The sequence below is a fragment of the Cavia porcellus genome, unplaced genomic scaffold (genome assembly GCF_034190915.1).
Source record: "Cavia porcellus strain 051 isolate PalLab524CR breed Dunkin Hartley unplaced genomic scaffold, mCavPor4.1 scaffold_25, whole genome shotgun sequence".
NCBI lineage: Eukaryota > Metazoa > Chordata > Mammalia > Rodentia > Caviidae > Cavia > Cavia porcellus.
Genome location: NW_026947508.1, coordinates 42,879,121 through 42,895,026, shown reverse-complemented (window position 1 = coordinate 42,895,026; position 15,906 = coordinate 42,879,121). Strand labels below are relative to the sequence as shown.

Here is a 15,906-nt window from a genome sequence, read left to right as displayed (position 1 = left end):
CTTATAGAACATAAGAAAGCTTGATGATAGGGTTTGGAAGAATGTGGGGCCACTGTAATCTTTAAATATAGGTGGTGAGAGTGTAGATTGTGTGACACCCTGCATAGCAACTTGGAATTATGTGGTCAAACTGAGAATAGTCCTACTCCATAACTTAACACATGTTCCACAGTAGTCAATCTGCTCCTACTCTCCCACATGCATTAAGATATAGACTAGAATGTTCATAACAATAGTGTTCATTGCTAAGATCGAAACAGTAAAAATGATCATCATTAATAGGAAGGATGAACAAATCACTATACTGTACATTCTGTACTGGTGTGGGGAACTACTCAGACTGTTTCAAAACTCAGGGGTCTCTAAGGATACCTGAGGACGTGACTCTGCGGTCTAGCTCAAGTGCACAGTGAGATACAGTTATTTAACCATGATTTAGCCCAGGTAAATGCATGCACTGGTTATGGCACTATGTAAGAATATGCGATAACAGCTTGTATAAGAATTATACAATAAAGACAGGTTGTTCTTATGCTCCTTTATTCTTGTGCTTTGCTCTGCTCCATGCTACCTGCTCTTGCTGCTGCTGTCTTGCACACAAATGTTCTTTAACTTGGGGATGTCACCCGTGAAAATCTTCCTTGCCCTCCCCCTACTCCCACCAGCCAACAACTGGAATATTGCCCAGTAGAGGGATAAACTTCAACTATACTGCATCAACACTGGGTGAATCAAACAAGTGAGAGAAGCAAGTCACAGAATGTATATGGTTTTAATTTCATGTAAATAACATCAACAAAAAGACAAATTAAAAATGTCTTGTTTGGAAATGCATATTTGAAAGCAAAGGGAGTCTTGTTTAAAAAAAAAAAGTCAACATAGTTGCTATTTTCAGAATAAAAAGACAACACAACATAGGCCATTTCCAAGGCGCTGCAATGTTCTGTTTTGTAACTGGCGCTAGTTGCCCAGGCGTTCTTTATTAAGATACGTGCGTTTGATACACTTCTGTGTACATGAGGTACTTTGCAATAAGTGATTTTAACAAGATTGGATTGGGTAATCTCTCTGGTTCTTTTTATCTTTGATGGCTAGACCCTTCCCAACTGAATTTGTGGTTGGTCCCTCATTGACTGTCCAATTTAAGCAATATGCATTGGGTGAATCACACAGGAACCCTGGGGTAGGGGAATTGCACTAACAGAGAAATCACAGAACTAAGAACATGGTGATGATTCAAGCTATTCTTCTTATACGGGCAACTGGGGTTTTCCTCAAGAGCTCTCGAATTCCTGTCTTCTTCTGCCTTGGATAAATCTCTAATCCTTAGCTTCTTCACGCTGGTTATGTAATCTTTACCGTGAAATTCAATCATAATAATTATTCATATTATGCACCTGAAGAAACTGAGGTCACAGAGGAAGGGCACTAGCCCAAGGTGGCACCGCCACATTGGAACTCAGAGCTCCAAAGTCCTGATTCCCCTCTCACTGTACAGCTGTTCTCTTTCCTCGGGCTTTGGGCTCACATAGTGACGTCATAAGCGGCTCGCCCATCGCCCCTCCCCTTGTGAGCCCCGCCCCCTGCCCCGCCTGCGAACGCTGAGCCCCGCCCTCTGCCGCAGGCCCTTACGCGCAGCTCCGCCGCTTGCCCGCCAGGCCTCTCTTCCGGCCCCGCCCCTACTGGCTGCCATGACAACGAGTCAGCGCCCTGAGTTCAGCTACTGCTCCGGCGGGACCCAGGCTGGACCGCGGGCCCCGGCCTGGGGGCCACAGCTGCCACCGCCGCCACCTCGCCATCTCCCCGTCCCCGCCCCGCCCCGCGTTTCCCTGCCTCTTTCGGGCCGGAGGCCGGGGTCCCTCCCCGGCGCCCCACCTCGCGCGGATGCCGAAGGTGAAGGCGCTGCAATGCGCCCTGGCGCTGGAGATCCGCTCTGTGAGTATCGATCGGTCCCCCCACCCCCGACCCGGGAAAACAGACTCGCACGCTTCCCTTCGGTCACCCCCCCACCCCGTGAACCCCGTATTCCTTCAGACTTCCTTCGTCCTCCGGCCCCTGCCTGAGGAATCCTGCCTCCAGGGCACCTCGTCGGCCGCCACTTTTTGAGCGCCTTCCCACTCCGACGGCGCAAAGGCCTGACTACCTCGGCTCTCCTAGCTGCATCTCAACTTCTAGTTTTGATGCTTTCAAGTTATTTCCAAGCCACATCCGAGTACTTTTCCGGCCTCCGACTTTCTTGTATTGGGGCGATGGTGTTCTCTTCAAATTCCTCTTCCCCTCCCCTGTTGTCTTAGGTAGTTAGCCCCAGTTCCAGTGCAGGTCGTGACTGTGGATTGTCGCTCCGCGGCTCCAAACACGCCCTTTCTGACCAGATTCCAAGATTCCCGTTAGTGAAGAGGTTGGCAGTAATCCAGTCTTCACCCCCAGCTGTGGAAATGTATCCTAGTACGAGGTACCTTTTCATTTCTTCCCAGGGCTTCCTGGAAGAAACCTGACTTCTCCGGAAATCACTTCAGTCACTTGTAGTCCCCAGTCCTCCGGACTAAAAAAAGAGAATCCTTCTCACCTTTCTTGTCATTCTCAGAAAGGCCTCCTCAGTGTTTCTAAGGAAATACCTTATTTCTTCGTTTTCCAAACTGCCAAAACCACCCACTCTCCAGACTTGTTTAAGAGGGCTCTTGGCCCAGCTGCTGTGGAAATCCGGGTCCAACTGAGAGCTCTCCAAGCTCTGAGAAAACTATCTGGGCTGGGTGATTGCTGAAGATCCTTTCCAAGGGGCTTTGAATTGCTTCCCCTGCATTCTTTAGAGAATCCTCTTAGTTTCCTCTTCAGATAAAAATTCTGGCTTACTTCTTGTAGAGCAAAACCCTCTCCAGATCCGTTTTGCACCCCAGATTAGTCCTGCAGGTACAGACAGAACTATAAACAGTTTGGAACCAGAACTCGTGCTTCTATCCCCTTCCTCTGTAACTCCTCTGTTCTCAGAAGGCTCAAGAGTGTGCTGAAGTACTGATTACTCTTCTTTGTGCTGCCCCACTGAGCCCTCTGCCTTTCCTTCCTGTGCAGCTTGCAGGCAAAGCTTCACTATTTAACCCAGCTTATAGCATCCCACTCTTTGCTTGCTAGCCTTCCTCACTTTCAGTGGAACTGCTGCAACACCAAACCCAAACATACAGGGAAGTCACAAAACTGTTTTAGGTCTTAACGAAGGGAAGCTTCTTAAAAGGGGGGGGGGGGGGCGGGATGCGCTGTTTGAGTGAAGATACAGAAGAAAGCTTCTGCAACTGTTGGTTTCTGTTTAGGTCTGCAGAAATTTTGGCCAGCAATTCCATAGCTGAACTTTACATCTATTTTGGGGGCAGATCTGCAACAAGATATTAAGTTTTCTGCTGAATTTTTAAATTCCTTTTAAATGTCTCTGATACTCAGGAAGAAACCTTACCATTAGTAACTGTACAAGCTGAACATCTTGATTAATTTGACTTTAACTGAAGAGGAATCATGACCAGAGATACTTCTAATATCTTTTCAATTTTGATTTTTCCTTTCCTTTTATTTTTTTCATTTTCATGGGCAAGGATCAAAATCATATACAATTATATACTCAGAAGTTTTACTTTCAAGGCTTATGCATAAGCGCCTCCCTGGCAAGCAGGAGGTCATGAGTTCCATCCCTGGTACCAAAAAACAAAAAACAAACAAAAGTTTTACTTTCAATCTACATCTCTTCTAACCTATTTCTCACTAACCTCATCTATTCCAGGTAACCATTTTCATTGGTTGTAATATAGTCAGATGCACACACAGACTGCTTTCATACATCACTTTTTTACTTTTATTCTTTTTTGCACAACAGAAAGTTTGTTTTGTAAACTGTTCTGTATTTTTTTTTCTTTATTTAATATATCCTCTTGAAATCTTCTTTCTGGTATTTTAAATGAAAATTTTCAAACAGAGCAGCTGGAAGAATCAATTAGGGAATATTTGTATCCTATGACCCTGTGTCTGTATGTTTGCTTATATATAAAACTTTTTTATTGAACATCTGAAACTGAATTATTGACTCTATTCCTATTTCAACATGCATCTTGTAAAATTATTCTTCATTGCAAAGTACCATTATCACATCTTAAAAATTGTGATCATTTCTTAATATCTGGTACAATTCCGGTTTTCCCAATTGTAACAGAATGGCTTATAGATAATTTTTTAAAAAAGATCTAATCAGTGTTTACCTGGTGCATTTGATTATTTGAGTTTTAGGTTTTTGGAGTCCATTTTAATATAAATTCTATTTTTTAATTCCCATTATTGTCCCCCCATTGGATTTTGATAAATTCATGCATGCCTGTCATCATAACTGAGATCAAAATTTAGAATATTTCCATCACTCTACAAAATTCTCTTGTACCCTTTTCAAGCCTTATGCAGAGGGAAATAATTTTCTGATTTCTCTTGCTGTTGGTTAGTTTACTGGTACTTACACTTTGTATTATCTGTAATGTTTTATATCCAGATTCTTTTACTCAGCATGTTTTTATGGTTGACATGTTGTTGTGTATTTCCCTGGTTTATTCCTTCCTTTAAATTGTGGGGTAGTATTATCTTACATGTGCCTACCACAAAATGTTTACCCATCATTGCCTTTTAAAATTTTATTGACAAATAAATATATTCACAGTACACAAAATGATGTTTATACAGTGTGTAATGATTAAATCAAGGTAATCCACATATACTTTTATGTCGCATATTTTTCTTTTGTGGTGAGAACATTTAAGGTTTATCTCAGTGATTTTCTAGGATACAATGCTTTATTGTGATCTGTAACCTCTTTGCTATTTATTGCATGTCTAGATCATATTCATCCTTATTGAAATGTGGTGGCCTTCAACAAACATGTCCACAGTCCTCACCCCTCTCTCTAGCCCCTGGCAATGAGTATCCTAGTCTATGCTGTTTTGAGCTTGACTTTTTTGGGCCCTACGTAGGAGATCTTGAAGAATTTGTCTTTTGTGTCTGGCTCATGTCCTTAACATAAATGTCCTCCAAGATCATGCACATTGTTGCAAATAAAAATATTTTAGTATTTTGTATGGGTGTGTGATGTAGCAGCCCCCAAATGTACAGCATATTACATTTAAAAAATCAGTTCATTCATTTAGGGATAGAGGTTGAATCCACATCTTAACTTTTGGAAATAATGTTGCAGTGAACTTGGGAACATAGAGATTTTTTCCACATACTGACTTCCTTTCATTTGGCTATATTCCCAGAAGTAGGATTATAAGATCATAGTGGTTTTAGTACAAGGATTCCTTCCTCTTCACCTTCATCTAATAATACAGTGATGCCTGTGTTCATGAATGCTTTTGTTTGCAAACAATTTGGTGTGCAACAGAAGCATTTGGCAAAATTTTGTTTTCATTTTCCAACTCTGCATTGGGTGATAAATACACCCGCAGTCATTTTCCCACGCAGACACAAAGGTGATCATCTTTTCTAAAACTGTAGAACAAATTCACTTTGTCAACTGAGGTACCACTACCATCTTTTTTTTGATAATAGCCATTCTAATGTATTTGAGGTGATATTTTATTATAGTTTTGATTTGCATTTGCCTGCTAATTAGATATGGGGGTAACTTTTTCCTATACCTATTTTTATCCAGGTCCTTTGTCCACTTGAAAATAATTTTTTTTATTTGGTTGTTTTCTTGCTGTTGAGTTCTTTTTATTTATATACATTTTGGTATTAACTCATCAGATACATGGTTTGAAAATTTTTCCATTCTGTAGGGTGTTTCCTTGCTGTTGACTTCTTTATCTGTTGTGCAAAAGCCTTTTAGTTTGTTGCAATTCATTGTTTGCTTGTTAATTTGAGTTTCTGCAGCATGATTGTTATACATAAAGATTCATGCATATTCATTCTTCTAGGAATCTTTTTATAGGCAGATATTAATTTTTAGAGAGACCAGGTGTAGATATAGAATACATACATTGTGTTATTGCCTGATTTTTTTACTGTTGTGATAAAATTTAATTTTCCCCAACTTTCATACATTGGAATTTAAATGCTTTGTCTCTGCTCTCTGTTGTAAGTGGCATCCTGTCCTACTCTCTTACATGTTTTACTTTTTGCTACATTACTAGTGCTGATCTCATACATGTAATATGGTGGCTCTATGAGAGCAAATTCATAGCAATATAAATGGTGTGGATGTATCACACAGCGTTTTATGTTATTCAACAGAACTGCAACATAACAGAACAGCAGAACTACAGAGAAAATACACTGCTGGGAGGAATGCGTGGAGTTTTCCATCCTTCGGAATTCTTCCGAAAGTGCATCAAAGAATTGCAATTTCCCACAGTGATACTTTTCATTTTTTTTAACTTTTAATATTTGAAATGTCTTTGATAAAAAGTATCTTTGCTGCTTCATCTCTCTACTTTTTTATCATTTAGCATTGTATTTAAATCTTCATGAGATTATTTGGGGAAAAAAAGAAGGAAAAATTGGAGTAAGGCCCATCTATGCTTATACAATGAAAGTGGCCAATTGTTTTTCCCCTAATAGTTAAGTTTAGGGTTAATTGTGTATAATTTGTAGTTTTTCTTCTCTGTATTCACTTACCTTCATTTACCTAACTCATTGACGATAGCATTGGGGAAAACTGAGCTGGTTCCTTTTCAGTCACTGTTCATCTTAACTCTTGATTATCTTCATGATTCTTATCCAGTTACCCTGGTGTAGTATCTCAGCCTTAGTCATGCTAACATTGGTGATAAGTTTATACAGAATATAAATTCTGTTATAAAATATTTCATCCTTATAGAAAATAATTACTAAATCTGTATGCCCCCCATTTGGCAAATGATATATTTCACATTTGCTTATTGTTTTTGGGAAATAAAATGTTGCAAATATAGGTAGAGCATCCTTTGTACTTCTTACTGACCTTATTTTTCCCTCTCTTATTTTTAAGGTAACCAATATCCTAAAGTTGGAGTATATGTTTTCATTAGAGTTTTTATGACTTTACTGCATATCTATGTATGTTTATATGTCACTTATCCTATTGATTTGTTTATTTAAATTTTTTACACAATTAGTTCTATGCTATATTTACCTTTCTACAGCCTGTTTCTGCGTCTGTTTTTGAGATTTGCCCTTGTTGATTCAAGTTCATTCCCTTAATTATTATGTAATGCTGAATATTTATATGGCAGTTACTTAAATTTTGTTCCCATATGATTTTTAAATACCAGTAGTTTCTGCCTTTTTATTTTATAATTTTCCAGTGAATATATTTGTATAGATCTTTTGGTATGGATGGGTACAGTGTTCTAAGGAGCATTTACATTTACTGGGTTACCTTTGTCATGGCGATTTGGGCTGGTTCTATTGAAATTAATTGTATGAGGTCATTTTTTTGATGTGATTTGCCACTGAGTATGGTAGTACCCCTTTATCAGTAGAAAATACCTTCTGAGCCCTGGAAGACTCATTCTTACCATATGGTTTAGCAACCTCAGCATATAAGATTTTTTTCTTGTAAGTCAAGAGCTTTCATGTTTTTACTTAAAGGAAGTACTTTGTGGCTTCTCTTTGGCGTATTTGAATTACCAGGATCATTACTCTTGAACTTTGGGACACTGTTAAGTAAAATGGTAGTTTCTTAAACATAAGCACTGCTACAGCTTATTGGTCAATCTGTTAACCAAGTGACTAGGGTGGATAATACACACAGCATGGATTCTCTGGCAAAGGATTGAATCATATTCCCAGCTGGAGACGTGATGGTGTGGAATGTAATTCAAATTTCATGAATTGTTTATTTCTAGATTTTTTCTTTTAATATTTTTGAACTGGTTGTCTGAAACTATAGAAAGTGCAACTATAGGGGGGCTGCTATATGGAGACAAGAAACTTGTTTACAGTTATTTTTAGAGAACAATAATGATATTTAATAATAATACAACCCTGTTTTTTGTGTAAAAACAAGTCTTTTTGGGAAAAGGTTTTAAAATACAATGAAATTTTCAGAAATTGCCATACAAGTCGAAGAAAGAATGTATTTGGTTTTATTTGGGACTCTACTAAGAGTTTACCTTTTGGAAAAATCCCAACACAAGTGACAGCACTGCTTGTGTTACCCATATGTGATACGTGTCATCCCACATTTGAAACGCGCAATTTTACATAGGTTCTATATAGGTGCAAATGTGTTTTCCATCTTAGTCCTGCCCAAGCACTTACATGTAGAAATATATATTTCATTATAAATTCCTTTTTTTCTTTTTGGTTGGGAAATTGATTTATTTTTTATTTATGTGTGTAGGTAACTTGCAAAATATATGTTGTAAAAGAGAGGTTTTGAATCTTTTTTTCTTTTTTCTATTTTATTTTAAAGATGATAAAATAATAAAACCAATCAAAACAAACCAGTGTAAGAGATACAGAACCTCAAAACATTAGGAAATCAACAACAGTGACCATAATGCCTTTTGGTGTCTTCAAAATAGCTGCAGATAACTTTGGACATAGTAAAAATCAAACAGAACAGAATAGAATAGAAACCATAAAATCTAAGCAATGAATGTAATAAAGGACTTTAAACAAGACAATAGTAAATCCAGAATTGCTACCATAATATATTTTGTTATCTTTGAGATAGCTGTGCCTGCCGTCAGATTTAACATAATCAAACAAAACAAAAAGAGAATAAAACACAACACAAAGATGGAAACAATATAGGATTTCAAATCAAGACCATAGGGAATCAGAAGGAGATCCCCCATAGATGCTACACTGGGTACCATTATCCTCTGAATCTGTATCAGACCATTGGCCCTAGCCCTGCAATGTTAGTGAAACACCAAAGCACTACAGGCATCTAATTGCATTTTACCTTGATAGCTATCATCACAGCCTGTGTTTTTCCAGGTCAGCTGGTTGCTTATGGGGGTAGAGGGAGATTGGTATTTCTTGTTTGCCAGCCAGTGTGCCAGAAGGGGCTGGAATCTGGCTGTTCCTACTGTTCCCAGTTCAGTGGTGGCCCATGCATGGTGCTGCTTCTCAAACTGGGCTTGCTTGCTGGTGTGGCCTTGTTCTGTCTCCCCCAACCTGCAAATGGCTGAGGTTTTGAATCTTTTAGACTAGAAACTAGTAGCTTACTGTCATGGTGACAAAATACCTGAGAAAGTCAACTTTTTAAAAACAAAGAGATTTATGTTGTTTCACCAAGGTTTCTGTCCATGATTATATTACAGAGAAGCCAATGGAAACCAAATGGAAGATTCTTTGCATGGAGAAATCTAGACGGCAACTTGTTTATTGATTTTAATGCCAGTAGGCCAGTGGAACCAAGTCTAAATAGCACTGAGGCAATTTTGGGTTCAGTTTAAATACAGTTTACAAGCAGGAAGTACAGTGATTATGATTGGTTACATGGATTGAATTAAGTTGTGTATTATCAGGAAAACTAATTCTCAATATATTTGCTTAAAAGCAAATAATATTATTTATCATGACATAATGTATTTATCAAACATAGGAACATCCTGGGGACAAGGGCAGGGATTCAAGTGGAGCAAGTAGAGTTAAAAAATGTCTTTGACTGGGTTACTTCACCCCAACCAAAATCCTGGAAGCCAGTTAGAAGTATTATATTTTCTTAAGGGAAACATAAGCTGAGAATAGTCAAATTGGCCCAGTGCATTATCAGAAGAAAAGCAGCTGGATCCAGACAGTCAAGGCTGACTGAATCCAGCAGGGTGTTTATGTGAAGGCAGCAGGACCATAGCCATAGGCTACTATTTGATTTTAACTTGCTGTAGCATGACTATAACTATAAATTGTTATTCCATAACTGTGCCTTTACTAATCATATAATTGTGCCCCAACATTTGGACAACTCTTTCTTTTAGGCCTGTGAGGCAGAAACATCACTACAGAAAGATGAGACACTGGAGTTTCTCACCTCATGATAGCTGGGATGCAGAGAGAAAGGGAAAGAGCCATAGAGGGAGGGACCAGGGATAAGTTTTAGTCCCCAAGTTCATGCTACCATGACCCCCATGCCTTGAGCTAGGCCCCGCTTCCTTTCCATTACTTTCAAGGAATGCTATCAAGCTGTGGTCTCTTCATTGGATTAATCCACTGATGAAGAGCCTTGATGATCCGGTCACAGTCCAAAAGCTCCACCTCTGAAAACAGGATCATTTGGGGAAGCATTTTAGGTCTAAACTGTAACAAACCCATTTCTTTTTGGAGGTAGGTTTAGCAAAGAAACTATTGAGCTTTAGGATATCTTATTAGATTTCTTGATTCTGTGAAAAATTACTACCAATTTGGTGGTTTGAAACAGCAAACTTTTTTTCTTTTACATGTCTGGAAGCCAGAATTACAAAGTAAATAATGCAGTGCAACTCTCTGCCTCTGAAGGCTGTAGGGGAGAACCCTTCTGTTCCTTTTCTAGCTTTTCCTGGTTCTAGGTTTTGTTTGGATTGGCTGTGTAATTTCCTAGTTTCATTTTCTGTGACTAACCAGTTCATATCCTTCTGTCCTTGAAGAGTATAGGAAATTTTTTACTTAAATATATATTGGATATTAAGCTTTAGTTGTTTATATATAATGTAACTGCCAGTGAAGCTTATATTTTCACCTTTTGGTCTCTTTAGTAGTGTTTTTTGTTGTTAAATTTCTGTTGCTGGTAAAGAATATATTTTTAAGCTTTTCTTTTAATTGGCAAATCACATACTGTTGATTTTTTTTAAATTAATGTTTTCGTAGGCTGTAACATATATTCAGGAATTACACAAATCTTAAGTGTATAGTAACCAATAATTAGACTATTATCAGCACCATACCTCATTGAGCTGATTGCTTCCTCCTCTTTCTTCAATAATAATGCAATCTGAACTTTTGAAATCTAGCTCATTCTGTATGTATGTATGTATGTATGTATCTGTCTATATTTCTTTCCAGCATAAACTCTTTTATGTCTAATTTTGTAAAAATTTATTCACAGGATTTTGTGAGACAAGAATAATTTTAACTGTCTTACATAAATGTACCATCTTTTATTTATCCTTTCTATTATTGATGGACATTTTCATTGTTTCCAGTTTAGGAATATTACAAAATTTTGCTCCCATGAAAACTTTTGTTTGCATTTTTGCACATTTTGTATTTTAATTTTGTCTTCAGTTGCATTGCTGACATGCATATTAGTTCTAATAGTTACTTGGATTTTTATGTGGAAAATATTTTTTTTTTCAGGTAAGATTTATTTGGGTTCTCCTGTGCAATTTTTGCCCTCTCCATCCTTATTTATGTTTTTGGCCAAATCTTCTGTAAAATAATAGAGATAATGATATGCATTTTTATATTTTTTTCTGATTTCAAGTTATGCTTCTTAAGTTCCCCCAGTAAAATTACAGCAAATCTTAAGAAATTGCTGATAATGAATCATTTATTTTAAATTCTAACAATTTTATGTATACTTTATCCTAATATTAGTATTATTATATGGCTGCCATTTATTCAGTTAGCAGAGTATCCCAAAGACACATTTTTTTGATGCTGAACTCTTTTGATTCTTTTCCTAATTGTTTTTTAAGTCAGAATATATAATTATTACCCTCTTTTGCTGAATTTGGCCAGTTTTTGTTGTTGTTTTTTGTCTTTTTGAGACAAGGTCTTACTATACAGTTCAGTCTAGCCTTGAGCTCACTTTGTAGGTCAGGCTGTCCTTGAATTTCAGCCTCCCAAGTGCTGGGATTACCGGGGTGCGCCACCATGGCCTGCTAACTGGTCAGTTTTTTATTTAGGAGTTTTTGTTTGTGTTCATAGGTATGATTTTAGTTTTGTTTTTTTTTTTTTTTTTTTTTTTTTTGAGTTGTGTACTGTTTTATTTACTTACTGTTAAAACATTTATTTTGAAATATTTCAGACATAAAAACATTATAAAAATTATGAGTAGTATAGTGGATGCTTATATACCTGCCCACCAGCTTAAAAAACAAAACATATATAAAAAGAAGCCCCCTGTATATCTCTTCCTAAAATCTCAGCTTTCTTTTCCTTTTGGCAAATCACACTATTCTGTGTTTTATATTTATTACCCCTCAGTATTTTTTCTCATTGTAATATCTGTATTAAATTACTTGATTACTTCCAAGTTCTAATTATCGTCTCAAAAGTTTTGATTTTTTTTTTTTTTTTGTTGGTTTGTTTGTTTTGATACTGGGGATTGAACTCATGACCTCATACTTGCCAGGCAGGCGCTTATGTCACTAAGCTTAAGCCCCAAGTTTTGATAATATTGATGTAAAATTATTGCTTGTATATAGTTTATACTTTTTATTGGGAATTCTGCTATAACTTAAGACTATTTTTAAGAGTTTAATATCCAAATGCTTAGAATTTATGTATAAATGCCTTCCTACTTTATCTCCCATGTACAAACACACACACATGTATATGTACTATCTTTTAATTTGGCATTTTGGTTAATTTAATTAATTGCATTGGGGTAATGTATAAAGATCTCGAAAAACAGAGCCAATAGGATAGATAGGTACATAGGAACATTTATTGTGGAAATTGGCACACTTAATTATGGAGGCTGGATAGTCTCATAGTACATACTAATCTGGGGGACCAAAGAAGTTGGTACTGTAATTTAATCTGAGTCCAAAAGTTAGACAATCTGAGCCAGTTTAAGCCTCAGATTGTGAAAGCCAGAAACCTTGCACTTCTGTTGTACAAGAGTGTAAATTGAATGTCCTAACTCAAAAAGAGTGAGTAAGGTTGCCCTTCTTCATTTTTGTTCTATCCTGATGCTAACAGATTAAATAATGCCTCACTACATTGGTAAGGGCAGATCTTTACTCAGTCTGATGAGCTATATAGTAACCTCTTAAGGAAACACTCTCACAGACATACCTGGCAATAATGTTTTATCAGGTATCCCTTAACTCAAATTGGTATGTAAAATTAACCATCACAGTTATGAGCAAGATGTGAATTATCCTGATTATTTTTATTTTCTTTGTGTCCTTATACTTATCCAATAGTTACAAATGTTATTTACTTAAAATAATATATAATCTCATTTATTATGTTTTAACATATCAAGCTTGTCTACTCAAATATTTTATATTACGTTAGATTTTTGCTTATATGATCTACCATTTTAATAGAAACATTAGACTCTTTGCTATGAGTATGTATTTTCACTTTATCTTTGATGTATTTAAGTACACTATAATGTACAGAGTTGTAGATTTATTATTATTATTTTTTTCTGTACTGGGTGTATATTTCCCATCTGAGACTTCAAGAATTTCTTCAGCTCTGGAAAATCCTTGGTTTTAATATCTTTGAATATTGTTTCTTCTAGTCTCTTTTACCTTTTCTCCTGACAGTGCCATTAGATATATGTTGGAAATTTTATCTTTTTTCCATGTTTCTTAAATTCTTACATGTGCATATATGTATCACTTTTGCTTTTATCTTGATCTTAGAGACTTCTTCACTATTAAATTCTTTTATTTATTAATTTTAAAGTTTTATTTTTCTTGACATTTTTCAAGATAATTTAGTCTCTTAAGCTGTCTATCAATTCCTTTTTCTTTTCTTTTTTCTTCTTCTTCTTTTTTTTTTTTTGTACCAGGAATTGAACTCAGAAGCTTGCCTTTGCCAGCTAAGTGCTTCTCTTTTCATTTTTATTTTTGTGATTTCATATTTTTTCATCTTTGTGGTGTTTTTATTTTTCATGTCTCTTACTAGGTGAAGGATCTAAATATTGCTTCTAAAATTGTAAGTTACTATATTTTTATTTCAAGTGAATTTATCCAATATCAGTTTTGTTAGTTTACTTAGTGCCTTGATGAATTGAGATTATAGTTCAATTTTTGTAGGGTTGATATCTTAACAACATTGAAACTTTTTATTTCATTAATCTGATATATATTTCTGTTATTTAGGTCTTTATATTTTATTGATATTTGTAGTATTTATTAACCATGTATTTTATATACAAGTAGTTCATGTTTTGATGCTATTAATAGAATTTTAAAAATTATTTAAGTGTTGTTGCTAGTGTGTAGAAATAAAATTTATTTTGTTCATTTATCTTGCGTCCTGTGATTTTAGTAGCTTTTATAATTTTAAGTAACATATTCGTAGTAGGGAACAGTTATGCTGTCTGAATATACTGCTTTACTTTTTGCCTTTCCAATTCCATGTGCTTTTTCTTCATTTCAGTATATCTTTCTCTTGTCATTTTGTACTACCTAGAACTTGAGTAGATTGTGACACAGAAGTATTGAAAGTGGACATCCTTAACTTTTTGCTAATATTAGTGGTGAGGCATTCAATCTTTCAATCATAAGTGTGTTTGAAATTATAGGCTGTGTTAGAATTATACTTTATCAGTTAAAGACATTTTTTTCAGTTCTTAGATTTCTGAGAGCTTTTATCATGAATAAGGCACTTTGTTAAGTAGCTTCTTGCAGAAAAAATAATTGAAGGGAATTTCTAAGATTCAGTGCTGCAATCAAGCAATGTGGTGTTTATTTAAATAAAAAAATTACAGTTAAAGACACATTGCCATTACTTCTCTTAAAAATATTCCCTATTGCTCCTCACTTTGTTACATCCCAGTGTTCTTTCCACTTTCTGAAGCAGATCTGGAATGATAAATGCTGCTGCCAGATGCCTCCCAATGGAATGGCAAGCTTGTGCAGACAATGTGATGTGTCCCTATATACCGTAGTCATAGGAACTAGCATCATGTGACTTCTGGCGATTCCCTAAAGTCAGATTGACCATGGAAGGCAAATATTTTGAATTGACTCAGGTCATTGAGGCTACAATAGTGTAACTAAGTGTCAGGATTTATGGGATGTACGTGTCTGAAGTCTTAGTCAAATTTGAGCATGTATTTTGAGGAAGATTAGTACAATGTGTCCTTTACTGTAAATTTTTTTTAAAAAGCTACACTATAATTTTTGATCATGATGTGTACACCTTTTAGAAGTGACCTAATTATATCCCATTATAGTGATATGTATTTAATTTTCATGTTGTTGAAAGTATATTCTAATTTGTCCTACCATTTTTTCTTTGACTCATGATTGATTTCAGACTTTGTTTAATTTCCAAATAGTTAAGTGTATTTTTCCATTTCCTTTCCTATTACTAATTTTTGCTTTAATTCAATTGTGATTGGATAGTATAATTTACATGATTTTATTCCTTTTGTGTTTATTGAGATTCATTTCATGGCCCACAATATCATCCTACCTTAGTGAATGTTTTCATAAACATTTGGAAATAGTACATGTATCTTTCTGCTGTTAAACTTTAAATATTAGGAAAAATTACTAAATGTTGTTGTTTACATCTTTGGTTGTTTGTTTGTTTTGAGACGGGCTCTTGCTGTGCAGTTCAAGCTGACCTTGGGCTCACTTTGTAGCCCAGGCTGGTCTCAAACTTGCAAATGATTCTCCTGCCTCAGCTTCCTAAGTGCTGGGATTATAGGAGTTGTGCCACCATACCCAGCTGTTTCCATCTTTTACATCTGTCTTAGTTACTTTTCCCACATTGCTGGGACAAAATAATGCACACCCAAAATTAAGGAAACATTTACTTAGCTCAGTTTGTGGAGGTTTCAGTCCATAATCAGTTGGCTCAGAGGCAGAGTGTCGTGGCACAGGGGGAGCACTTCAAGGCAGCATAGGACAGCAAAGCAACAGAGTAAAAAGGGGGAGGAGCAAGCCTCCTGTCCTCCCTTATACTGTAATCAGGTATGTCCCTTGGGTGGATATAGTGCTCCCACTATCTCCATGCTCTCCTCTTGCACAGGCTCAGGATGTTTACAAAGTAAAGATC

The 15,906-nt window shown here is 36.2% G+C and overlaps 1 protein-coding gene across 5 annotated transcripts in view; it reads left to right on the top strand.

Annotated features, from left to right (window-relative positions):
- Positions 1–1,670: 1,670 nt before the first annotated feature.
- Positions 1,671–15,906, top strand: part of Spata6 (spermatogenesis associated 6) — a 149,715-nt gene continuing 135,479 nt past the window's right edge. For 4 of the 5 annotated variants that reach the window (XM_063236470.1, XM_063236468.1, XM_063236469.1 and 1 more), the window contains exon 1: positions 1,671–1,935. In XM_063236470.1, the coding sequence (XP_063092540.1) occupies positions 1,885–1,935 (51 nt within the window). In that variant the 5' untranslated portion in view covers positions 1,671–1,884. The remainder of the gene's footprint in view (positions 1,936–15,906) is intronic. The other variant, XM_063236471.1, reaches the window with a different exon arrangement.